The sequence below is a fragment of the Clarias gariepinus genome, chromosome 5, assembly GCF_024256425.1.
Source record: "Clarias gariepinus isolate MV-2021 ecotype Netherlands chromosome 5, CGAR_prim_01v2, whole genome shotgun sequence".
In the NCBI taxonomy this organism is placed as follows: domain Eukaryota; kingdom Metazoa; phylum Chordata; class Actinopteri; order Siluriformes; family Clariidae; genus Clarias; species Clarias gariepinus.
Window position 1 is genome coordinate 9,119,125 of NC_071104.1, and position 27,726 is coordinate 9,146,850.

Sequence of the window (27,726 nt, forward strand, 5' to 3'; positions counted from 1 at the left end):
AAAACAGCTGGCAAATAAGGAAAAAAAAAACAGTTGTTCTATGAGGAACGATCCTGTAGCATCAGCAAAAAAACAACTGTCCAATTAGAATGCAGTCCTGTACAGTAATATCCGCCCAAAAACAGCTGGCCAGTGAGGATCAGAGACCTGTAACATCTGCATAAAAACAGCTGGACTGTGAGAACCAGGCCACCTTAAAAATCAAGATGAGAAGAAAAAGTGAACAATATTTGTAATTATTTAATTAAATTTTTTTTTTTTTTGGTTAATTTTGGATTACAGTTTTTAAAATCACTTTTAATCTATTAATTTTTGTTCTGGTTTTTTTTGACGCATCTGATTCCACTGACAAATGTTAGTTTTAGTCTTGCTACAGTAACTAGCACTCAAGTAGAAAATTCGCTTTACTTGCCGTGTATGTCCGTATATTAAACCATCTTTTATCAGCATTTATCGATGTGAACTATTTAATAAAATTCAGGTAGACTAATTGTTTTGCTAATTGCTAATAAACTCAAGGCATGTATTGTGTACCATTGAATTCCTTTTAACTAGGAAAAAAAACTACAATATTCAATTCTTCTCTATTTAATTTGACTATGAAATTCTTGAAAGTGTGCAGCACGATCAAGACCATCAGCCTTCAGAGTCGTCGTATCAGATTTTCTCTCTGCCTGTGTGCTGATGCTTTAAAGTAAAGAGTTTTACAGTTTAGGGTTTATATTTATTTATTTATTTATTGATTTGTGTTTTTGTTTGTTTATGAACAGATTTGTCATACTTGATCATTTGGACATCGTTAGACATGAGATTTGTCATATCACACATTCCGCCTGTGTGCTGATGCTTGTTGCTAATTGCTCCCTAGACCCATGCAGACCATCTGTCACGAACATCAATGAGGAGAAATTTACATCTTGATCTTCTCGATTTGAAGCGGTTTAGGACCTTTTGGAGGAGGAATAAAGTCTCTGAGAACTCTTTGCGATATGCACGTGGAACATTTTTTTAACTTATCGATAAAAAGTAAAGCATAACACAAATATCCTCATACTAACAAGACAGATGGCACCCGAAGTAGATACCTCGAAAACGAGTCCACGTTTTACTTTTTTTTTTTTTTTTTTTTTTTTTAAGGTTGAGCTGCATTGGTTTGGTCCAGTCTTTTGGGGCTGTGCCGTGCCATGTTCATGTTTTCATGTATTTTTTTGTGCACGCTGGGTGATTAACACTGTGAAGAGACTGAGGGGGAGAGTCTTATCTATCATGCTTGTTGATGAAGCGGACGGAGGAACAATAACCGTCCCTGTGGCTCGCCATCCTGCCACATCATTGTGTGCAAATGAGAGTGAAAATAGAACGCGTCGGTGGAAGTATGGAAACTGATCCATTGTTAGGATCACACATTGTCCTTGTATTATTAGTTTATCAGCAGTTTGTGTCGCTCTTGAATTCCTTTTCCTTTCCTCCCTTGTGGTGTTTCCAGGTTGCCCGCAGGCCCTCCTGATCTGCGATGCTGCTTACTCCACCAGAAACTCCAGGTAACCTGCTTTCCCAGTTGCCGCTCATTTTTTTTTTTTCTTCTTCTTCTTCTGCGTCATGCATTCAGGTCTGTTGAGTCGCTTAATGGAAATCTGGACTGCGTTCTCCGAGCCACTCGGTGCGGTATATCTGCCTCATTAAATGTCAACGAAGCCTAAAAGTACCTCGATGGGTCTCGATAGCACGCATATCTTTTGCGTCGCGGCCCTCGATAGCATTACAGCGCCACGATGGCTTTAAACTGGATTTTTCTTTCGGCATTGGATGCGACACCCGAGCGTTTAATACCGACGCCCTTATTTAAATTTGAAGTGCAATGTGGCCCCTGATGACCATTTCACAGCTATTTCATTGCAATCGTCTGAGTCAGACACATAGCAGGAACGCGGAGAGGAGAGGAGGCTGTAATAAAGCCATCCAGGGAGAGAAGAAAGTCGAGAGAGAGAGAGAGTAGTAATATCAGTCTGGGTAGCTGAAGCAGAGAGTCTCTTTATCTGCAATCTCCTCAATAAAATGGGGCACCATGGGACCCATGGTCATACCGTAAGTGGCAAGCCACCATTACCCCTCACTGCCTCTCTCTCTCTCTCTCTCTCTCTCTCTCTCTCTCTCACTCTCATTCTCCATCTTTCCATCTCTTACTTTATCTGCAGTATCAGCACACAATATTTATCTATATGCATCTAAAGTTAGTGGAAACTTGATACTCTGATTTCTGCCTAGCTGTGTCACGATGGCAAGCTGAGCTATGTTTATGGCCGCTTTAATAGGAACACCTGCTCGTCTACGCCGTCGTTCATTCCACTGCAGTGCGGTGCGTAAAATCATGCAAGAGATTTCCTTAATATTCACATCAAAACATGAAAATTGGGAGAGAGGGAAAAAAAAGTGTTCTGTGTGACTTGATAACATGTGAGCCTGTTTGAAACGGAAAGGTGTGCCTAATAAAGTGGACTGTGTGGTTTATATGGTTCAAGTGGTCGTATCGTCTAGTTCCAACAGCCATGCTATGGTTAAAATGCTCTCGCAGTAGCTCTTTGCAGTTATTACTTCATGGAAATGCTCTCTCTTTCTCTCTCGCTTAATATATATATGTGTGTGTATGTATACGATGTAAGTTATTATAAGGATATAAGAGCTACTGTACAACTCTATACAGTGATATGCAGAGCAGATAAACACACAGGCACTTTTTTTGGTTTATTTGCTGCAGTGCCTGGATGAAATCACTCACCTCACACTGCACTGCATGTACCCGCCTTAAATCTTTCTTCTGGCTAATAAATGTTTGTTTCTTTCATAACTCCTCTAAGAGGGAGAGAAAAGCTAAGCGATGTCATGGATTAAGGAAATAAATGTACACGAATGCAGATTAGGAGTGAATACAGGTAAAACACGTTTTCTATGGATTCAGTATGTATTTGTCTTTGCATGTTTTACAGATTAGGGATGAAATACAGTTCTACCGTCTCTACCTACTCTGTTTACTTTGCACGTCTGTATTTGGGTTTAGACCCATAGTGGGTGTGGATTAAAATGCGAAGGGTATGAGAGTGAAAACTCCCTTCATTTCTCTATATAATCCCCTGCTACACTGCTGCACTTATCCCAGTGTTGCACTGCTTCATTCCCGTCTGAAACACTGGCCTCCCAGGAACTCTATTAATGCAACAAAACATATGAAACGGTTTTGAGCGAGGTCAGGACTGTATGAGGGATTTGGCAGTAACTTCCCGCTGAGCTCTTGTAATGTGCAAGCGGTGTTGGGAATCGATTGTGTGTACAGTTCACACAGGCACAAATGCGTCTTTTCTGCAAGTTGGCGACAAGGATCAGGCGTTCCACTCGCTGAACGTTCACAGAAACGACTGCCGTGGGCTCCGTCAAACGGTTTTACGCCTTCATTCACAAGAAATGTTGGCACAAGTCTGGAGTTTGACTTGAACTTCTACGGTTTTTCGAACTCTGCTACATCACTAGAGTTTATAACCTGTAACTTTCTGGAAAGTTTTTTTTTTTTTTCTAATATGATGGGGATCTTTTGAAATAAGCATTTATTCCCAAAATCTAAAAATGGCGTACGTACAGTAGTTTAAAGAAGGAATCCGGTAATATTTACTTATGCGTGTCCTGATTGCCTTCAAATTTTGGGTTTGTTACATTTTATTTATTTGTCGAACAACAAAAAAACGTTCCGAACATTCTTGAACGAGAGCGCTGTAGTCCGCCAGCCATGAAGCTTGTCCTTCTTTATTAAACACTTCCTGGTTTGAATTTGACACGGGTATAGAAGCAGAGGGGAGTTTTTATCTGAAAGTCATTTCGACTTGACATTTTTCAAACGAATGTTCAGGCGGTCGTTTTAGAGGTGCATATTAAATGCGTCAGTGCTATTATGCGGCGTCTGGGAAGTCAATGTCAAAGGCAGGTGAGAATATGCATTAAAATTCCCACTGTACTCCGAATACACTTCATGCCACTTGACTTTATTCCTTTCTTTATTTATTTCATCCTCTTTCATACCCTGGGTTTATACTCTTCTTACAAATGCTTCAACTCCACTGTGACTCCTTTTTTTTTTTTTTTTTTTTTGTCTGCTTCCGAAGTACAGTTAAGTGCGCTAATCAGGAGCATAGCAGATGTCAGATATGGACAGGAAGGTTGCATTCGATATAATTCTGCCTCATATATGTCCTCTTTGGTACGCAGATGCTCAACTGCTGCATCGAGCACAAGAAAGCGAGGGACAACGCCCGGAAAGACGCAGCAGGTGAAAACGGACTCCCGGTGCCTCAGGTGTCACCGGGGAAGTCCTGGGACTCGTGGAGTGACAGCGAGGACGAGTTCTTCGAGTGTCTGAGCGACGCCGAGGACGTGAAGGAGCCGCCGGCGGATGGAGCTAAAGGAGCCGGAGCCAAAACGAAGCCAGAGGGTCGACTGCAGCCTCATGGAAAGCTCACCCTGCTCAACTCGAGCGAGCCGCTGTATATACCAGTAACGCAGGTGAGTCGTGCGGACGAGACCTCTTACCGTCGACCGTTCACTTCCTCTCGTGTTCCCTAGGAAAAGAAAAGATGTATACTGTACATTTAGCCCAGTGGTCAAGGCAATGAACTACAGTTTGGAAGGTCCCAGGTTTAAATCCCACGACCACCAAGTTGTCCCTGTTGGGCTCTTGAGCAAAGCCCCTAAACTGCTTAGACGTATAATGAGATAAAAATGAAAGTCACTCTGGATACGTGGGTCGACCAAATGCCTAAATGTAAATGTATCCCTTTTGGCAGCAAGCATGAAATATTTGACAATATTCTTCTTCTTCTTTTTTTTTTTTTTTTTTTTTTAATGGAACATCCTTACTCATCACTACACCCACTACACAAAGGTGATTATATAAATGCGCTGTTCATATTTTTACATCCCGTACATGAGGATGAGATCGTTGTTTAAGAGATGGTAGGTCATGTGGGGAAAAACGGTGCAAAATTAGCACAGAAAAACTAACTAGATGTATTTTTAAACTCTTTTCCAGTGCTAAAAAAAATGCTTTTTCCTTTTTGAGCTGTTTTTTTTTTTTTTTTTTTTTTTTTTTGTAAATGGGACAGGACTGCACTTAAGGATGCTGCACGTAAATATCATTTTGGCTTTGTGTCTGCTCCAAGAATGCGTCTCCGAGGACCGACCAAAGGGCTTGAAAATTTCAACACGCTGGCAGATTTTAAATGCCACAATGTGTTGCACAATTCCACCATCCACTCCAGCTCAGGGGTTTAGAACAATGAAAATACCAGAGGGAGGAAAGAAAAATATAGCAACATGGCAGCGTGAACCATCACATTATGCTTGTTGCTTAATTTATACATCTTTTTCGATTCATAGCTGAAAAAAATGTATGAACAGCCGAATGCGCTTTGGCTTAGTCCTCACACCTCCAGGGTTTGGGATTCCAAGACAGCAAGTCTTTTATGATTTATCAAGAGCAGGGTAATGTCAGCATACCACCAAGAAGGACGAACCACTTTAGGCAGGAGTAACTGTGGACGCAAGAGAAAGCTGTCTGGGTGCTAAAACATAAAACCACAGCTGCCCAACTCACTGCAGAGTTAAATGTGCAACTCAACTCTCCTGTTTCCACCAAAACTGTTCACCAGGAGCTCCACCGGGTGAGTATACATGGCCGGGCTGCTATAGCCAAACCTTTGATTACTCGTGCCAATGCCGACTGTCGGTTTCAATGGTGCCAGCAGCGAATATCTTGGGCTGTGGTCAATGTGAAACATGTATTGTTCGCTGATGAGTCCACCGTCACTGTCTTTCCCGTCACTGCCAAGGACTACCTAACCATTCTGGAGGACCATGTGCTCCCAGTGGTTCAAACATTGTATCCTGAAGGTGTTGCCGTGTATCAGGATGATAATGCACCAGTACACACAGCAAGACTGGTGGCAAAGTGGTTTAATGAACATGAAAGTGAAGTTGAGCATCTCTCATGGCCTGCACAGTCACCAGATCTAAATATTATTGAGCCACTTTGGGATGTTTTGAAGGAGCGAGTCAAAAAAGTGACCTGGCCACTATTCTACAAGAAGAATGGTTTAAAATCCCTCTGGCCACTGTGCAGGATTTGTATCTGTCATTCCCAAGACGAACTGATGCTGTATTGCTTGCAAAAAGTAGGCCCTACCCCATACTAATGAATTATTGTGGTCTAAAGTTTCATCCCTATATATATTTTTTTTATTTCTTTTTTTATTCCGGATAAAACTCCTTCCTGCCTGGATAAGAGAGCACCACCTGTAAGATTATAGAAGAATTGCAATGTTTTTTGACAAAAGCAAACATGGTATGCTTTTTATTCATAAATGTATAATTTGTATGTACAGTGGAACCTTAGATTGCGAGTAACTTGGTCTACAAACGTTTTGCAGGATGAGCTAAATTTTTAAATAGATTTTAACTTGATAAACAAGCGAGGTCTTGGTTCCTTTCAAACGTAAAGTGCTGGTTATTTTTTTTTTTTTTTACTTTATATTTTATATTAATCTTTTATCATCTAAACATTTTTGGGTTGTGGAACGAATCTTGTGAGATTCCATTATTTTTAAAGAAGGAAATTTGATGTACAAGCATACTTCTGTAACAATTTATGCTCGCAATCCAAGGTTTACCTGTACAAATCATTTACACTCTGCCTGTAGAATTTTTTTTCTCCCTCATTTGGTCGTATTAAATTCCCACCGGTCACTAGGGCGCTCACACTACCAGTCAGGGAGGCTCAAAGAGTATAATGTGCTTTCTCCAAACCGCGTGACACCAGCCGACCGCATCTTTTTCAGTACACTTTAATTATCTTTCAACCAGCTCTCGTATTACGTCATTAAAAATGTTTTAGGCTGAGCCGTGAGCCACAAAAGCACCAGGTGAAAGATGAATGATGGAAGAAGATCAGGACTATAGGTACGTTATGCTTTAACACCACACTCAACATAAAGAGTTGACCGTGTGGGCAGTGTGCAGACCTCGGATAACAGTCCTCCGTATTTAATACAAAGTTTAGGCTTCAGCTCTTCAGCGTCTCACTGTATCGAGCACTGTCGATTGTTGAACCTGTTTTCTCCTAAAGTGTTCCAATACTTATGGCCCATAAACATCCCAGAAAACTGTAAACATTGATGAATTTTTTTTGCTGAGTTTTGACCTTTGAACTTTTTCTCGGTTGGCGATTGGGGATGTTTCAGTTCCATACTCGGCCCGTTTGCTCTCAGGCTCATAGTGATGAATCTGTGTCTCGTCACCAGTAATAATTCACTTTAAGAAACTTCCAGTTTCCTTAGAGTCCAAATATTGTTCGTAGATATCCAGACGTTGTTTCAGCATGGGGTACACCCTCAGACCACAAAAAAGAATCCCTACATGTTGCTCGTTTTGAATGCGAGTTGCAAGTCGTCCATTTTTGCTGGCACCGCGGTTACAAATGAACTGACGTAACACCTGCAGTGACCGGGGAGACTGTAGTCTTGTACGAAAAGCGCTGATGAGTTTTTAGTGCGGATAATTTTTGACTCACCCTCGTAAATAAAAATTTCATTAAAAAAAAGGATTTTGGAATCGGTGGGGTGATGCATGTAATGCCACGATACCTAAGTGAACGGTTATCTCTAATATCAGTTATTGACATTTTAAGTTTTTATGAGAATTAGGATTCAAAGGAATTATAGTTCCTAAAAGAAAATGAACACGTGATTGTAAGCATTAGAATAAGCTGAAAAAAATAGTCAAATGCTTGGATCGTGTTTAATAAAATATCTGTGCTGAAGAGGGTTTGTGGAATTGCTTTAAAAGGTAAACGTTTGCGAACCTCAGCTTTAGCCCCACACTGGTGTTTGAAATGGCAGCTGGGTTTCTGCCAAAGTAAAAAATCTTACAGCATGTTTAAAAACGTTTGGCATGCAAGGCAAGACTATTTCTGCTTTCTTGCTTCAGCTTGATCATAATTTTGTCCTCTTAGCATAAGTAATTTTTTTCATCTTTCTGGAAAAAAAAAATCATACAGTCCTTCATACAGTCCAGTTTTTTCTAATAAGATTTTTTTGTTGTATGTGTTTATTGACTGCCAAACACTCACAGGAACATAGAATCAGCGATAACATTGTGACTGTCACACTGTGCATGCACATTTGTTACCATATAAATAAAATTTTAAATCATATGAAAAAAAGCTCTCTATATAATAATACATTTCAATTTCATATATATATTTTTATGCCTTCTAATACCATAAACTTGTCCTAGTCTTTAGACGGCGTATTCATGAATAATAAAAATCAGCTGGGTCATTAGTTCTTGTTTTATATATCATCCTAGTTGTTGTTGTGCAATAGATATTTCTCCTATATTTAGGAAGTTGCATTTGTCCAGTCTATGGCTTTTTTCGTTTTTAGTTTTTCAAAGTGTGTGTTTTTTTTTTTGTTTGTTTGTTTTTTGTTTTTTGGGGGAACATCTGCTCAGGTACACGGTATCCGGCCCTGCCAGGATCCAAAACAAGAAAGTTTTCGATCAAATGTTAGCGCGGTGACGTAAATGAGCTCTAGCGCAGCATGTAAAAAGTGTCTTCTGCAGTTAATCAGCATGCAAAAGTAGGGCACAGATGGGTAACGGTGGTTTTTGCCAGCACCTCGTTGGCCGTTTTTTTGCAGCTTATAATATCGAGCCTTGAAATGTGAAGCTTCACAAAAATATACTGCTGGAGAGGTCTCTCGACATGCACCCCTCACAATCCAGCATCTGCATACACACTCGGATGAGTCCGAGCTCATGATATCGCCTCGGGGCCTTTAGGGCTACTTTTTTTTTTTTTCCCCGTGCTTGTCTGTGTCTGGCTGCTTTTTAGAGGGCACCTGAGAAAGGAGGAGAAAAGAAAAGCTGGGACAGGAGGGGGGAAAAAAAGTGTCAGCATATTTTTTATTGGTTTGTTTAGCTCGAGATGCAGCACTCCATCTTCTATGCAGCTGTAGCACTTCTTTTTGTTTTCTGATGTTTTTTTTTTTCCAAAACTCGGCTCTCTTTTTCCGTTTGCATCTTGTTTGCCGTCTGTCACGTTCCTGCCTATTCCCTCGCTTTCACTCTACCTCTCTCTCATTATTGCTATAATTTTCTCACTCACTCTCTCAACAGCCTTTCTCTTTTCCCCCGGCTCCCCCTTTATTACATCTGAAGCGCGTCCCCTTTTCCTTTAATAATCTCTCGTTTCGCTTTGCTTTTAAGGCCCTCCGCTCATCTCATTGCCTCATATTTGTCAACGTCGCGTGCGTTCCTGCGCGCCGCCATTGATTTTGTCTCCTGCTTTCGTTTGCTGGCATTCTCACCGTCCTTTCCTTTGCTTTGAGTCTGAGAAAGGGCTCGTAATTCGGGGATAGTTTGGAGGAAGTGTAGGAGGAAAAAGCGATGAAAGAAAGAACATGAAAAAAGACAAACGGTTTTCGTAATGGCTTCCCTCACGTGTAGGATTTAAGCATTTTAAGCATGTTAAAAATTCTGTTTTTGCAAAAATGAATTTTTTTTAAAAAACTTGTTTTTTATGCATTATTTAACTCGATGTCTTAATTTTCACTTTTTAAAATTCTTCCTTTACTTTTAAAATGTGATGCACATTAAACAGGTGTTTATTTGTTCCACACTATTTTTAAAGCCAGCTAGGCCAGTAATATCAGACTGTGCTTCTTTCTCTTTTTTTCTATTTTCTAAGAATACTTCTCAAAGAGCTAGCATGTCACTTCGATTCATTAAGTTGTGCTGCCAGCTGTGTCCTTCCCATGTTCTCTCCTAAGGCTGCATTGTATATCTGCGTTCACAAACCGAACCAGTTATGACCAAACAGCTAAATTACCACCGTCATTCAGCAAACCCTTTTTGAATGGGTTGATTGGTGTGACAGACCTGAATTACTGTGATCTTGGTTACTAAGGTGTACATACAGGTTAGCATGCTGAGGGTGGACTAATGCACAGCACTCTTTTTCAACACACTGTGAAAAAATGTGTATAGTGAATGCCCTAAAACTAATAATTGTGATGTAGTACATTAAATTATGTAGTTTCAACAGCACATTTAATAAAAAGTAAAAGATACAAGTCTTTAATTTTAATTTGATTTTAATTTATCTAAAAGGAAAAGCAGTGATGTGTGCGGCTACTAAGGATACTTTGCCAGGAAAGCCATTCCTGTGATAATGCAAAGAATTTGCAATTGATTGTGCAGAGTGCATAATTGGGTGAGGAATACATTAAGGAATAGAGTTAAAAAAAAAGGGACTGAGGAATGAGGTGAAAATGGAGTGAGGAACAGAGTGAAGAACAGGGGGCGAAGAATGGCGTGAAGAATAAGGAAAGGAATTGGGTGATAAATGGAGTGAGCAGTCGTGTGAAGCATAGTTTGGGAAAAGAGGTGGAGAATTGTTGGAAGGACTGAAGTGAAGTATAAAGTGAGGAATGAAGCAAGAAATGGAGTGACTAATGGGGTGATGCATAGATTGGGATAAAGGGTGAAGAAACGTTTAAAGAACAGGGTGAGAAGTGGAGTGAGGTATAAAGTGAGAAATGTGGTAAAAGATTGAAGTAGAAATTGTGTTCATGAAGTGGTTAATAGAGTAAGTATTGGTGTGAGTAATGATAGTAAAATAGGATGGAGAATTGAGTAAAGATTGGAATGAATAATGATACTAAGAATGGAATGGAGTAAATATTGGAGTGAGTAATGATACTAAGAATGGGATGGAGAATTGAGTAAATATTGAAGTCAGTAATGATACTAAGAATGGGATGGAGAATTGAGTAAATATTGAAGTGAGTAATGATACTAAGAATGGGATGGAGACTTGAGTAAATATTGAAGTTAGTAATGATACTAAGAATGGGATGAAGAATTGAGTAAATGTTGGAGTGAGTAACGATACTAAGAATGGGATGGAGTAAACATTGGAGTAGGTAATGATACTAAGAATGGGATGGAGAATTGAGTAAATGAGTAATGATACTAAGAATGGGATGGAGAATTGAGTAAATATTGGAGTGAGTAATGATACTAAGAATGGGATGGAGAATTGAGTAAATATTGGAGTGAGTAATGATACTAAGAATGGGATGGAGAATTGAGTAAATATTGGAGTGAGTAATGATACTAAGAATGGGGTGGAGAATTGCGTAAATATTGGAGTGAGTAATGATACTCATATGATACCCATAGAATTGGGTAAAGAATAATGTAAAGGTTGGCATGAGTAGCAATACTGTAGTAAGTTTGGAGTAATGATGATAAGAATGGGATGGAGGATGAAGTAAAGGTTGAAGTAAGTAATAATACTAAGAATAATGTGGAGGATTTGTTGAAGAAGGCCAGGAAATGAGATGAGAAATGGCATCAGAGAAGGGGTGAAGAATGATGTGTGGTCTGGAGGGAGGTGTGGAGTAAGCATTGTGGTGAAGAATAGACTGAGAAATGTGGTGAGAGATTATGTAAATAATGTGTGTTATTGAGTGATGAAATTCCTGTGTACATCAGATCATCCACAACCCATGTTACTTTCTGTTTTCACTTATGTTGTAGCATCATACCTTCACGAGGTGGCAGAAAACATACCAACCATGTTGACATGCTGACAATCAAAAAGTAAATTATTAAATGGCAACTTCTCCTTAGGGGAAAAAAAAAATTGTTTGTCTTTCTTTAATAAGTACCAGCACCATTTAAAATTTTTAATTATTAGTAATGTATTATCTAAGGTTAATATTGTGCATCCATCATACAGGGCCATGTAAATGATTTATTACCATAGAAACGCTAACCTATTGGAAGTCCACATTAACATAAACCTGTCAGTTGAATTACAGCTGGATCTGTCAGAGCCGCAGTAGAACAAGAACATTAATCAACCTTCTGACCTGCCAGATACAAGAACTGCATTAAAAGATTTCATTCCACTTTCAGTGAAATAGACTTTTACTACCTTTCATTTATCTTCTAGTCTCTGCATGGGAAAAACAACTTTACTTCCAAATTTTTATTGAGTGTTATATATTTACAATAAGACATGCATTGTCACTTTGATTATTTGTGTCATATGCAACATTGGTCATGCTCAACGTTGTGCTTCATCAAGGTATAATGATGTGCTGCACTTGAAGGAACGTGCTATCCGCCCTCTTCCACATACAGAACACTAACACACGCTTGATTTCCACAATCGTGTCAATGAACTTGACAAAGTGAGCGTGTGCTAATTTTGCGACTTAAACACATTGATAATGCTGTAACTGTACACAACCCCACTCAAGGCCTCCTTGTGCAGAGGAAATACCTGTGTTGCGAAATCAGACTCACAAAGTATTTGTGTGATGATATGTTACATAAACTCAGGTTTTTGGTGAGACTGAGAGCGTTCATGGTGGCCAGTCTGGTTTCCTCGCAGTCTTGCTGTAACGCACTTGTTAGTGAAGCTCAGGGGTCATTAGTTGGCCGCATGCTTGAATCTGGAGGTTTTGACTGCTGAGGGACAGCATGAGCACACTAATGAATCTGTAAAGCTGTCAGCTGTCTTCAGCTCCGCGTCCGATGACTGACAGTCCAATCAAGTGTTCCCTTTTTTTTTCTTCCTGGAGAAACAAGAGATCCTGTGTGACCTTGGAGGCCTGGCTCTCTCCAGAAGATCTATACTGACTGCCAAGTTCTGCAGCAAGTTTTACAAGTTATTTTTAAATTTGGCTGTGAATAGTATCACAGTGGAATGTCAATGGTGCACAACAATGTATTTATTTATTTTTATTCCTATTTACTTTCTTCTCTAGGAGCCAGCTCCCATGACTGAGGACGTACTAGAGGAGCAGTCGGAGGTGCTGGCCAAACTGGGTACTTCGGCCGAGGGCGCCCATCTCCGTGCTCGCATGCAAAGTGCCTGCCTGCTCTCCGACATGGAGTCCTTCAAGGTAACCACTGGGAGAACAGATAACATTGATCATTTCACTATTTACTATTATTGTAAAGATGTGTTTTGAAGATGATCTAAGCTGAATAGGTTTGGTAGATGGCATAACATGAACATTACATACATACGCATCATTAAAAAGATTAATGTTAAAACAACATAGATTTTGGGTTCCCCTCCTGCCACCTTTTAATGCGTGGTACTGGTGTGTTTGGCACCAGGATGCTGGCATTTGGGTGCCTTGGGTTGCTCGATGAGGAACTTCATTTTTTTCAGACTTGCTTGTTTAGAGGCTCGATCGTGTTGTGATCTGGGGAGTCTGGAGGCCGGGTCGGTGACCTTGGGCTCTTTGTCTGCTGGGCCCTGTGTGCAGTGTGCCGTGGTGCATTTGATGTTCTGGCGCTTTTCTGCCATTGACTTTTTTTTTTCAGCCAGACCAGACATGCTGGCCTTCAGTCCCTGTGGGCATGTTTATTTGCTTGTTTGTTTGTTTGCCTAAAATAAAAATCCAGTCACCACTTACATGGTTACACAGCCGTGAACACAACTACAGTCTGATTTTATACATTGTGACAAACCAACAGCAGGTGGAGTTGTAGCATTTAGCAAAATCACACAAAATTCATACTGATATAAGCCAAACAATTTTGCTGTAAAACTTTGGCATTTGTGTCTCCAGACTCAAAGACAATAAATGCACAAACTATTTTTACCAGCTTATAATGTTTCTTTTAAGGGAAAAAAAAAAAAAAATTCTCAAATTCTCAAAGCTCCCAAAATGGAGCTCGCTCATTTTGCTGTCAGACTGTTGGCATGTTTTAAGTACACCTTGATACCAAAATAAGTAAGCGACCGAGTCTTCTGGAACAGGGATGTTATTGTTTAACGCTGCTGTGTGCTGCTACGATAGAACTCCTTTGCTGAGATTTATGTTTAAGATGATCTGATGTCGCGACCTGCGCTTAGAATCTGTATTTTAACATTAGAATATTGTGTTACATGTTATCATCAGAAATAGGCGAGCAAAATCGCTTGTTTTGGGTTTGTTTTTTTGCTCCCAACGAAAAATTAACTCGCTTAAAAATTTAGCAATTAATAATATCAAATCAAATCTGACAATATACATTTGACTTGGCTAATGTAAGACGAGGATACACAGTGAGTTAAAAAACCGTACACACTTCAGGAAAAGAAAAATTGGGAAACAGGAAAAGTATGATGCATAATATATTATCAGTGATATTATGCATATCTAATGTATAGAAATACATTTTTTATAAAGTGCATATACATTTTTTTGGGCTAACTCTGTATATGCGATGGGCATTCCGGGACTTTTTATTAGTAAGAGTAAAAACTCCCTTCATTTCTCTGTATAATCTCCTGCTACACTAATGCACTTATCCTAGTGTTTCACTAGTGTGTGGACACCATCATGGTATGAACGTTTTCTCAATCCACTGAAGCCACGATCGGACTGCCCGCTTTAGGCCTAAAACGCTGGCCTCCCAGGAACTCCTGTAATAGCCCAAACATGTGGACATGGGTTGGAGCGAGGTCAGGACTGTACGTTGGGATGTGGCGATAACTCCCAGCCGAGTCACTGTAATGAGCAAGCAGTGTTGGTGAATGATTGTGTGTACAGTTCCCACAGACAGATGCGTCTCTTCCACAAGTTGTCAGTCGATTTTTAAACATCAGGTGTTCCACTCTCTGAATTTTTACGGGAACTACTTCAATAAACTCCAAACCATCTAAGCCTAGATCGTCATTCACGGACGCATGGCTGTCTTTAAAACGTTTGAACCGTTCAAGAGTCTCATCACTGTACTGTGGTTGAAGTCTTTTGTAAATGTCAGTTTTATGGCTTCATTTGCAAGAAGTTTTTTCCACACAGCCAGGTTCAAACAGTACCAATTAAAGTACAAAAACTAACCTTTTTACCTGGTCTCGTTTTTCTGCCTCATGCAAGCATTTTTTTGGAAAGACTGTATTGAGCATGTACTGACTTTTCACACCCCAAACCCCCTGTCAGGGACCCTCATTGTTCCACTTAAGACCTGTAATATCTTTAACAGAAAGCAGAGAGAGAGGTCATTAAAAACGAGTCCAGGTGCCGTGGCTCGCAGGCAAAGTGTAGCCAGTGAAAGGATTCGGGAGCGGCCCTTTTCCTTTTAAAAGGTTTAGTGCTTGTGGAAGTGAACTGATGTTACATAGAACAGTTTCTCTACACACACTTTTCGCTGATAGTCATACTGTACTCTTCGGTGCGTGTTGTGATTCGAGCTTTAATTAGTGCTGGGCGATTCTTTCAATTAATTAGTTTAATATGGTTTAATATTTTAACACAAGTTTCAAAATGTTCTAATCAAGATTGTACATGTTCATCTACACAGATCGATCAGCTGTAACATTATTAATTGTACAAAAAAAAACTGGAGAAAGGCCAAAAAGGCTCGTCTGTGCCTGTGGTGAGCAAAAGCCGGGCCCACAGAAAAGTCAATGTAGCATAAATTGCTGAAAAATGTCAATGCTGACTGTGATAGAAAGGTATCAGAACACTCATTAAATCACAGCTCGCTGTAGGACTTGGAAGGTTCTCCAAATTCCCCAGGTCTCAGGCTGATTGAGTCTCCACAGTACCCCAGTACACCCCATGAGGTCTGGTGGAACCAGTCAGAGCTGTTTTTATTTACACTAGGGGAACCTAAAACCTAGGCGGGTTTAACGTGAATGGTTTTATTGTAGAGAGCTTCATGGAATGGGTTTTGAGCAGATGTATCCAAGCCTTACATCACCAAGTGCAATGCAAAGCTTTGGATGCAGTGCTAAAAAAGCATGCCACCACTGGACTGGACAGATGTTCTCTGGTGTGATAAATCACTCTTCTGTGTCTGGCAATCCGATAGACAAGTTTGGGTTTGGCGGTTGCCAGGAGAACGGTGAACTGCCAGGAGAACTGGCAAAGACCCCAAATAAGGATGGGTTCCCTGATTGAGTCTGGATCCTCTCAAGGTTTCTTCCTATTGCCATCTCAGGGAGCTTTTCCTTGCCACCGTCGCCGTCACCCTTGGCTTGCTCATCAGAGACATTTCATTCATCATTCATTCATCTCATTATCATCTAGACACATTCATCTACATCTAAGCATTTGGCAGACGCCCTTATCCAGAGCGACTTACATTTTTTATCTCATTGTACATCTGAGCAATTGAGGGTTAAGGGCCTTGCTCAAAGGCCCAACAGTGGCAACTTGGTGGTTTTTGGGGTTTGAACCTGAGATCTTCTGAATGCCTTAACCACTGAGCTACCCCTGGCCCTACCCCTTTTCTCTCACACACACACTTCCAAATATTTTCTTTTCTAAAAAGTTCTTTCATTTTGTAAGACAATGACCATTGTTAAAAGCGCTATATAAATAAAATTGAATTGAATTGAATAAAATCTTCCAGTAACAGGAACTCTTAATGCTGCAGCATACCAAGACAATTTGGAAAATTTCATCCTCCCAAGTTCGTAGGAACAGTTTGGGGACGGCCCCTTTCTGTTTCAACACCAGTGCACAAAGCAAGGACCATAAAGACATGGATGAGCGCCTTTGGTGTGGAAGAACTTGATTGACCTCATCACCTCCTATTAGAGTGGAGAATGTGAGCCAGGTCTTCTCATCCAACATCAGCGTCTGACATCACAAATGTCCCACTGGAATGATGGTCAAAATTCCCATAAACACACGCCTAAACCTTGTGGAAAGCCGTCTCAGAAGAGTTAAAGTTATTATAGCTGCAAAGGGAGGCGGGGCCAACATCATATTAAACCCTATGGATTAAGAAGTGGATGTTACTCAGGTTCATATGCATGTGGAGGAAGGCAAGCGAATACTTTTAGCAACATAGTGTGTGTGTAGTTTGTAGTGTGTCTGTTTATTAATCTAATGTTAAAATTTATATATACAGTAGAACTCATTTGACCTTAACTCAGAGTTGCTCAGAAACACCCCAAGTGGACATTTGAGGAATAGCACGCCTCACGGCGCAGTCTGTTTCCATACCATTTCCTCGAAGTAAAATTAAATCTTTAAAAAAAATGTTGTCCGTACTGTAAAATTCAGTCAGTACAGTAAACTCGGTTTAATGGCTTACTGTGTGTTTTTGTCATTTAAATGATGTTGGTAAATAAAAACAGATCTTCAATATTATACACGCGCGTCAGCAAAACATTTCCAAGATTTTTCGCACAGCACAGCGTCCTCCCCCGAGTGCGTTTCTGTAGGCAGAAAAAGACCTTTAGATCTTATTTGCGTTACGAAAGGAAAGATAAAACGTCACAGCAGTATGGTCTTGGAGGAGGAAAAAAAAGACGACAGTGTGAAATAAATCAGGAGTGTTCTACAGATAAAATATTAACACAACCGTTATTTTTCACAGTCTGGCAAATGTACAAAAAAAAAGGCAAACCATGCAAACAAAGCAAGTGATATTTCAGCAAGGCTAAATTACAGGGTGTGAATAAGACAAATCTAAAAATGGGAATAGCATTATTCTGGGCATTTTAGACGTGTCAGGGAGAATGTACCACGAGTAGCTTTGATTTAGTCCCCACTGAGCGATTAATATACACATGCGTGTGTGTTTATGTGCAAATTTGGCTTCTGGAAGGAAACTTCGCCTATTTATTAACCCAAAAACAGACACTAGAGGGTTTTTTAGTGTTATTTTCTAAAAAAAATTTATTTGAATTGGTGTACTTTAGCTAGTTTTTTTTTTTTTTAAAGAAGGCAAGTCAGGAAAAGTGTAGTGAAAAACGTACACGTGTAGGGACCTCGTTCTGTCAAGTTTGAGTTGATGTTAGGCTTTCTAGGTTTAAGTTAATCCAGTGTTACAGTTTGAAGCAAGCGCAGACCTCTACTACCTTTCCAAGGTCGATATGGTCTGGCCATTCGGCCGGATGAAGCTTGTATCTTGGCAACAGAGCAGCCGTCTCTGTCTTCCAGTAATTGCCGCTCTCGTCCTCTTCGGCCCGTGCGAGTCATGCTGCGAGGCACACGTAATGGCGGAACGCGGGAGGTCGGCGTAATGCTACATAAATGAGCACGGCTGATGAAAGTTGCAAAGCCGTGTAATCCTCCCAGCCTGCGATCTTTCTCCGCCGACTGTCTCCGCAATCCGGTTTTCACAGCGAGAAATGTAGATACCGCTTTTGTGCGCTTAATTTAATCGTCTGTGATATCTCTGTCACCGCTGAGGATTCAGCTAATTAGTAAAGACTTGAACGTTTGAATTGGATCAGGGAGTTGGCCTAATGAATTAGCGTGGCGGATGCCGAGGTGATTCGAGGTAAGACATTAAGCTGATTAAGCTACATTAAGTAAAGTGTTCTGCCTTTCTTGTGTAATTTCAGCAATAAAGATGTATTGCTGAAATATTCAAGTCTCTCTTTTTTCTTTTTTTTTTTCAGTCACGTTTATGATTTTCATCGTTCCGGTGCTAAAGGCCTTGACGATTTCCAGTCCCGACCCGCCTAACACATTCGTCAACGTCAGCGAAATGTCAGCAGGTGCGCAGCCGCCGCGAGATATCGCTCCATATCTTTAACTTAACGGTGACATGACTGTAAAGGCTGAGCACCGCATTCTCACGCGCAGGAGATCAAATATCCCACATCCTCGTGTCTCTGTCTTAATCTCTTCGAGGCGGAATTTGTCAACCCATTCATAGCTTTCACCTTTACAAAGCCGAAAACGAAATTTAAGGTTGGCGTCGCGAGAGGTGTAAAGGCTGTTCATCTGTCGTTCACGGACACCTATTCATCTTCATAAGCTCCTTATTCCGCCCCTCGACATCCTCGTGCGTCGGATAACGCAGGAATCATCCTACGGCGCTTTTTCTCCAGACCGTCCCGAGAGATTAGGAACCGAGGGTTTTTGTTTTTTTTTAAAGAAAGAGAGAAAAGAAGAGAGTGTCGTAAGCACAGCAAGAGCACCCTTGTTTCCGAATCTAGTTTATGTATCGCCTGTGTGAACTGCTTGTGTTTAACTGCAGGGGGCGAAGCTGATGAGGAAAGGTGATGCGTTCTGCCTGCTTTTACCGCTGTCCTACAAAATGCTCTAATTTCTCTCGCACCAGTGTTTTTTTTTTTTTTTCTTTCTTTCTTTCCCTGAACTCTCCGAGGCTGCCGCGGATGACTGCTGAGAGCTCGGCTATCGCACTAAATGGCCCCCTTAGCTGAAGCTGGCCTCTAAATTTAGCGCCGGCACTGTCTTTAATTGTGCTTAGTCAAGCATAATTTGGCATTTTGGCTTTAATTGCCGTCTCCCTCTGTGTGAAGACGGGAGGACTCACAGATATGATGAATGGGGTGACTTAAAAATACGACAGCGCTTTGAACCCTCCAAGCACCCCCTGCGCGTTCAATACCGCCGCCGCTTCCATCATCACTCGAGGTCCTGCAATATGAGCTGGATCAACAGACATCAATTTGCATCGCCGCGCTATTTGTACCTGACCTGGCCTCCGTTCCAGCTCGTAAGGACGCCGTTCCTGACACCTCGAAGCGGCTTTGACGTCGAGCCGCGAAGATCCGCCCAATTAGCACTGAATAATTAGTGAAGTGAAATATCGCAATATCCGTAGACTTGTCATAACATCATGGTTTCCTGAATTTAGAATGCAGCACCACGACGCCACGCTTACGCAAGCACTCTTGTACAAACAGGTGCAAGCCTAACTTCACGTCTGATTGAGGTCTTCGCCGTATCACAAACGTCTCGGTAAACACCCTGTGATGATGAAACGTGATCAGATCAGCTTGTAGAAATCTTCCTCCTCCTCCTCCTCCTTCTCCTCCTCCCCCTCGCCTCGCTCCCTTAAGTCTCCGAGCTGCCTCATTTCTGTAAAACTTGGATCATTATGTCTTGTTGCGCCGTCTCCTAGTAATTATCGACCATGCAAGTGCACAGGACTTCCGCAGACAGGCGGAAAGGTCATGCCGAGAAAGTTCGCCGCTGGAATTTGTCAGCCGGCTCATTTACAAAGGCAGCGGCTGACAAGCCTGCGCGCTCATTGCTCACCGCTGGGATTATTCGTGCTCGAATATCTCTTTGCCAATAAAGAAATAAAAAAGCATAATAGAGGACAAGGCTTAATTTTTTTTCTTCTTCTTCTTCCCTGAATTTCCATGCCTGCTTTACAGGATCATGCCTTGTTACTAGTTAAGCACTCGCTTAAGGGTGGAATCAGGGGACGTGTGCTTTTTATGAATTAAACATTGATTTCTATTTAACCCAACATTCAAGTTTTGTAGCTGTTCATTCACTGTTAAGGCATACTAGCATTGATCCCGTCTGTAATTCATAAGCGCGGTTGGGAGATGCGTTCACCAGCTCCGTTTGTTTTTACGACGAAGCGATTTTAATAGGATTTATGACACTGTAAGGTTGCGCATTATTGATTTTTCATCATTTGTGATTTACGCTTTTTTAAATAAAGACTTTAATCGTAAAATAGGATTAAATCATCCAGAAGGTAGACTACAGCGGATTTAATCACTTTCAAATTATAATACAATTAATCCTAATCACAGTAGACATCACTGAATGCCGTGGCGGTGTAATTTCATGTGGAGATGCTTAGATCATTAAATCACACTAGTACGTATTTATCACTGCGAGTTCAGTCTGATACTTCGGGAAAGGTTTAGCTGCCACTTTTTGAAGTAATTGTAAGCTGGTGTAAATGGCTAGGATGTTTATTCGGCACGTTTCGAAGGAGTCTCCAGTATCAGTCAGATAGTAAAGCTGTAAATTTAAAGGACCCCCTCATCATGAAAAGTTTGTGAACAAACCAAAAACGTAAGAATTTCCTTTAGGCTTATCGTTTATGTCGGCCGAGGTCTAAACAAGCCAATCGTAATTCCCCCTAATGTGACCTCATATAACATAAACCCCTCCCCCGCCCGACTTGTTGCACAGTTCTGCTCAGCACTTAAGTTTTCTGGTGGGGCGGGGCTCGGCTTGCCTCGCCTCGACAGCAGCTCATTTGCATTTCAGGTATTAAAAATGCATTACCTGAGGGCAATTTCAGCGGAAGCATTAACACACACATTTTGCTGGAGCTCTAAGCCCTTTATGACCTTGATACAGAATTAGTACAATATGGGACCTTTAAGTTTTCAGGATGCAAAAGCTTAGTGTTTTGCATCATTTTCTTAAATGCTTCCTTGAAAACCATTGTAAGCAAACAATCAAATTTTTAGGACAGCTTCTAATAGATTTTTTTTTTTTTTGCCATTTTCATATTTGTTGACGGTGTGATTTGCATTAGTTGGGCTGGTTTTTGGGTAGATTCCTCTTGACTGCTTAAAGTCATAGTTAGGTTCCATAGTAGATACATGCCCTCTGACAGTATTAAAAAGCAGGCCCAGTTTTTTGTTCTTTTTTGCTGTACCCTGAAGACATTTGGGTTTAAAGTATCAGCTTTCATTTCCTGTAATTTACTTCCACAACTTGGAACATGGCACCTTTTGGTTTGAACGCTCTCATTTTTCAAATGATCAAAAAAGTCATAGAGCCATGTGATTGACAGGTGTTTCTTGTTGCCTGGATGTGTCCTGTTACACCGATCAGCCATAACATTAACATCTATTACCATTAAAACATTAACCCTTGCCCACGGAGAAAAAAAAAAAAACAGGCTGTCCGGTGCAATCCCATGGAAAAGCCAGTGCAGCACAAATCTCTAAAAAAGTCAATGCTGGCCACAATGGAAAGGCACCAGAACACCCACTGCACCACAGCCCGCTGCACACGGGGCTCGGCAGGCAAAGTACCCCAGCCTCTAAACTCCCCAGATACCATTTCACCATTTCAATTTAATTTGTATATCACTTTTAACAATTGTCATTGTCGCAAAGCAGCTTTACACAATCAAAAGAATTATTTAAGTTTGTATGGAATGTGTATAAATCAAAATGGTCAGATAGTCCCTGATGACCAAGCCGAGGGCGACAGTGGCAAGGAAAAACTCTCCGAGATGGCAATTGGGACCTTAAGAGAAACCAGACTCAACAGGAAACCCATCCTCATTTGGGTGAAACATAAAGCACGGCACATGGCAGGCAGTTCAGCATAACAGTTGATGTTGATTGATCTCCTGGATCAGGTAGACTCATAAGAAATTTCAGTCCTGTACTATCGAGCGACTGCAGCCAAGTTGAGGCCAGAACCGTTTTCATGGTAGAGTGAAACCGTCCCCAGACACCAGTTGCATCCCAAAGAGACACGACATCCATGTGACAAGATCTCCAACCAGAAGCGGAGGCCCAGGATGAGTCAGACAGGTCCAGAGGACAGAGAGGGTCCAATCTGATCGAGTACCCTTGGGATGCGCCAGACATTTACTCAGGTCTCACCCTGCAACCCACAAGCACCCAAAGGATCCGCTGCCAATTTCCTGGTGCCAGACAACACAGCCCTGGTTCCACAACCCGAGGGCACAGAGCATTCCAGGTGGCACAAGGGCAACCTACACCATACTGGACATACTGTCTTGCATTGTAATGTTATAACTAATCAGAGTAGCTTGACTGTTTTAAACCAGTAACAGCTCTGAATATCTGCTCTTGGTTTGAGCCCTGGGTTTCACCTATATTCATAAAAAGGATAAACCAACATAAAGGCCTGTGATCGTAGAGATCTGTGTTTGGGAGAAAAGCGAATCATCATGAAGCTGGAAAATGATGGAAAATCAAACGGAACCATCATACAAGCATTGGGCTTAGCCAGTACAGCAGTCCAGTGTCTTGTGTGTGTATAGCAAAACCTGAAAGACCTGGCTGTTGCAATACTTTTAGTTAAGTCTGTGTAATAGCCAGGTTTCATGCTGCAGGTTATTTCGTATGGTCGTCTTTTACTTTTACATTTACATCACGGCATTTGGCAGACGCCGCTTATCCAGAGCGACTTCAAGTAAAATTTTTTAATCACATTTATTGTCACTTTAACCATATACAGTTAGTACACAGTGAATCAAAACAACGATCCTCCAGGACCAAGGTGATGCATACAACAGAAATTTATAGAAACTAACAAAAAACATAACTAGCTAACTTGGAGACCTAATTAGATGTCTAGCTGGGACAAGACAGATTGAGGGTTAAGGGCTTTGCTCAGTGGCACAACAGTGGCAACTTAGTGGTCATGGGGTTTGAACCTGGGCCTTCTGAACCGTAGTCAGTCTTGGTCTTGTTCCTTCAGGGTTGGGGTTTGAATTCTGCTTTGGGTATGATCGCGTTGTTATTCACCCTGTGCTTAGTGGGTTTCCCCAGGATAGGCAAATTGTGATAGATACTACCAGGATGTACCTTGTACAAATAAATGGTATAAATGGATAAATGGTATGGAGAATGTAGTGAGAGAGAAAACATTGTTTGTTAATATGTAAGCCGTTAACTATTTCCTTACTATTCATTTATTATTACAGAGCGGTGCAGCGATTATACATAATGATTCAAAAGTAGGAAGTATTTATATTCTAGATCATATTTACAGTCCAGCATTGTGTTTTAAATCTAATTTAAAAACCTTAAACATGTAACTTCAATATGATGATGTAACATATTATTATGATGAGCATTAGAATGGAAACTGGGAGGATTAAAAAAGAACAATTTCCAAATCATATGGACTTTACTGAGCAGTGAACAACAGACTGTGCCTGAGGATCCGATGTTTAATGATTCTTAACAAAATTAATAACGGAAGAGTATCGTGTGGAAGGATAATGCAGCGTTGCCTTTTTGTACCAGGCAGATTTCTCTTCCCATTAAACGATCCACAAAAAAAAAAAAAAAAAAAAAACAAAGTCAAAGATATGAGTGTGTTTGGACAGACATTTTTCAATTTCTGTTTGTGTGTGTATGTGTGTGAAACTCCCTCAGGCGGCCAATCCTGGATGTTCCCTCGAGGATTTTGTGCGCTGGTACTCGCCAAGGGACTACGTGGAGGAGGAGGTGAACGATGAGGCGGGCGCGACGGTGGTTCAGGGATCACTGAGTGCCAGGATGAAGATCCCGGGTAACATGTGGGTGGAAGCATGGGAGAGCGCCAAGGCCACGCCAGCACGCAGGCAGAGGCGGCTGTTCGACGACACCAAAGAGGCCGAGAGGGTACGCTTCTTCACTGCATTGTTGTTGCTCCTGACCTGGTAGGAGCTGGTGTTTATTTATAAATAAAAAAAGGAGATGGGGAAAAAAAAAAAGCATTAAACACGTTGTCTTAGCATTTTTTAAACAGACAGTAAAAGATTGATATTTTCTGACTGATCAAGTGACAACCAAGGCATTTCAGAGCCTGCAGTATACTGTACCGTGTCAACGTCTCACCGCATTACCGTCGAACATCAGGAAAAGATAAGATTTCAGAATAAAATATCTGGGCCGAGGTAATTTGAAAAGACGTTTATTCGACAGATGGTGTTTTGACTAAAAGTAAGACACTTTAGGCGTACAGCTGAGCAGGGTTTAAGAACGTTCATTTTAAACAGTCTAAATTCTCGCGGTGTCCCCGGTTCCTTCAAGGACTCCGTTGTGCGAAAGCGCCAACAATTAACGCAGTTTCTCTTTTTACGTACGCTGCAAAAGCTTCTCCAGTCTCAAGGACTCTTTGAAGTCCGGTCCCATCTGCATGCCACCTGCGTGATGTTTTTAGGGGGGTAAATAAATAAATAAATAAATAATCCGTTGCCGCTGCAGCAATCAAATGCAGGCTTGAGCGAGTCCCGAGTGGTTGCACGCCTGCAAGAGCGGTAAAATGGGTCAGAACGCAAAGCGCGGACAAGGTGTCCTTTCCCACGCGCCGAGTTGAAGGGGAGTTCAGGAGAACCGCTGCCAGCGTGAAGGTCGTCGCCGGTGCGTGTCCTTCAGCAGTCTGTTAAGCTCTTTTGGGGAAACACGAAGCGAAGGGTTTAGTATGAATTCATTTACGGATTTAATTTTGCCTTCCTTTTACTTTTTTTTTTTTTTTTTTTTTTTAACACCGCTCCAGTAACTCGTCCTAGCCAATGACGCATTTTACTTTGGTCTAGTAAAGAGAGTAGCCTCTAGCAGGTCACTGAGATGCATTGCTTCTTTTTGTCTTTTTAATTTAGGCACATAAGTGATTGAAACGGAAAAAACCTTCATGAGACGCTTGAGACAAAAGCGTTGTATTGTAGCAATTAACTCTACCTAGTATTTGCTTCAAGGGTAAGGAATGGATTAATGTCAAATTATAGACATGTAATATATATGTGTGTGTGTGTGTGTGTGTGTGTGTGTGTGTGTGTGTGTGTGTGTAGGTGCTGCACTATCTGGCAGTGCAGAAACCCTCTGACCTCACACGACACCTGCTGCCCTGCATCGTCCATGCCGCTATACTCAAAGTGAAGGAGGAAGGTAAGTGCACTCAAGGTTACTCACTTTTTAAAGCCCGGCTGAAGTGTTCGTGTGACTGTCATGGTATGTATGTAAAGGCTTTTTGTTGTTGAAAGTTCTTGTTTCTTTTACCATCACACACACGCAGAGGCGGTCGAGGACATCGCCTCGGTGCGTAAGATCGTTCCGCAGGTCGTCTCACATGCCAGTAAGCTTCTGCGCCACCCCAATCCTGATCTTAAGAAACTTGAGGTGAGGTCTAAACGTCAGCCGTATAAGCTCTTTTAAATTATACAGACTTTGAATATAATGGCTAATATTTCTGTGCTTTGGCTTCATTCCCAGGACACTATTAACCAGATCACGATGCTGGAGGCTACCGTCGCCCGAGCTCGCTCTCTCAGAGCCAAGTTCGGCCTCGGGAAAGGAGACAGAGGAGAGGACACCGAGGATCTCGAGCTGTACATGTCCTGCTTCATGCGTTTGTTTTATACGTTAACTTGACGCAAAAAGTTTTTTTAAAGTGTCGGTTCATTCTTAGATAGCATATCCACTTACGGTCCGTTTGACACACGTCTACTGTATATTCTATTCATTTAGTCCCTGTCAAAATTGTAGGGCTAAATTTATGTCCAAGCTACAACGGAGCACTCGAACAGACTTGCTTTCTATCACCGTTTTCGGTAGAGATGGAGCACCAGACGGGATTGTTAATGATAGAGTTCGCATTTGTACACCAAGATACACATTTCAAAAGGGTCAGACTAAAGAAAAGTGTTTATGCACATTTCAACATGAAAAATATCCTCCTCCTCTTTTCTGTAGGCGACATGTCAGCATCAATGATGGTGATACAACTGACATTTTTAGAGCAAAGATCATAGTACACACTGCTGCCATAATTCAAAGCCATAGATAAGAATTGTGAAAGTGTGTATATATTTGTTTGTGTATTTGTTGATGCGCATTAGGCTGGACAAATATCTGTTGATGGGCTTTAAACCATGTAGTGCATCTCAAACATTTACACCTGATACATTAGCAAACACCATCCACTGGACATGCTTTACATACATATTTAACACATTCTAAACATTTGCACCTAAGCAGGTATTTGTAAAATACAAGCTAAACAAAAGACTTTCTGAAAATTTACAGCCAATATTCTTAAACATCTTTTAGCTGGCCTCTGAGTGGAGCAAAGTGCCCGCCCTATTATTCGGATATCGCGAGTTCGATTCCCGGGTGATGCTGTAACCTCTCACAGCCGAAGGTCTAGAGAGAGAGCTGATTGGTCGAGCTCTTTTAGAGGGGAGGGATGACAGGTACTTGGTGCTCCCACATTAATCACGGCTCTACAGCCAATCAGGGGCGTCTGTGAGCTCACGCGAGTGGAAGGAGTGGATAGCGCTGTCCTCAGAGTGTGTTACGCCGCCCCCAATGGTGCCTGAGCAAGCAGTTAGAATAGATGGGATCGGCTATCGTCACAAAATTTCGGACGAAGCGCGTGATAGTCTTCGGCTTTCCCGACTGAGTGGTAGTAGTAGCCCCCTTATGTGGAAGTGACGGGGAGGAATGGAAATGTTCCCACAAAGTTGGGAGCATGAAATTATCCAAAATGTCTTGGTATGCTGAAGTGTTGAGAGTGTATTTTACTGTAGCTAAGGAGCCGAGCCCAACTCCTGAAAAACAACCTCAAATATGGACTCCCCGTCCAACATTTATAAAAAATTCCCATAAACACACTCCCCAACCTTGTGGAAAGGCTTTACAGAAGAGTTGATCCTGGTATCGCTGCAAAGAGGGCAGATGCCATATGGATTAAGACTAAGATGTCACTCAAGTTCATATGCATGTAAAGGCAGACGAGTGAATACTTTGGACAATATAGTATATGTTTTAAACAACACAAAACAAGCTGAAAGTTACTGATCCTTCGATCGTGGCATAACTCAAAAACCTTACTACTTAGTTGAACTACATAAAACTTATAGAAGTCATTAGTTCAAGTCAAGTGCGAGCTCTTAAAAAGAGGTCTTGTTGCGTGTGGTTATTAGCAACTGCTGTGTGGAAGCCTAGTTGTTGTGTAAGATTGTATGGCCTCTATTTTTCAGAGTCAAAATAAAAAACTGAGCTGATAATCAACAGTTTACTCAGGAGTCCTGAAACAACAATAACTCTCTTCAAAAAAAAAAAAAAAAAAAAGAAGGGCAATTTTGTTTCAAGAGCCCCTACTGAGTACACTAGAGCTATTAGAGAAAACTTCCTTAATAGATCCCTGAAGTAAAGCTAAATCCATTTAA

The 27,726-nt window shown here is 41.2% G+C and overlaps 1 protein-coding gene across 1 annotated transcript in view; it reads left to right on the top strand.

Annotated features, from left to right (window-relative positions):
- rab3gap1 (RAB3 GTPase activating protein subunit 1) overlaps nt 1-27,726 on the top strand; it is a 74,072-nt gene that overhangs the window by 37,743 nt on the left and 8,603 nt on the right. Inside the window, exons 16-22 of the mRNA XM_053496336.1 lie at nt 1,487-1,541; nt 4,252-4,545; nt 12,879-13,016; nt 23,951-24,178; nt 25,348-25,444; nt 25,572-25,675; nt 25,769-25,884. Coding sequence (XP_053352311.1) covers nt 1,487-1,541; nt 4,252-4,545; nt 12,879-13,016; nt 23,951-24,178; nt 25,348-25,444; nt 25,572-25,675; nt 25,769-25,884 — 1,032 coding nt within the window. The remainder of the gene's footprint in view (nt 1-1,486; nt 1,542-4,251; nt 4,546-12,878; nt 13,017-23,950; nt 24,179-25,347; nt 25,445-25,571; nt 25,676-25,768; nt 25,885-27,726) is intronic.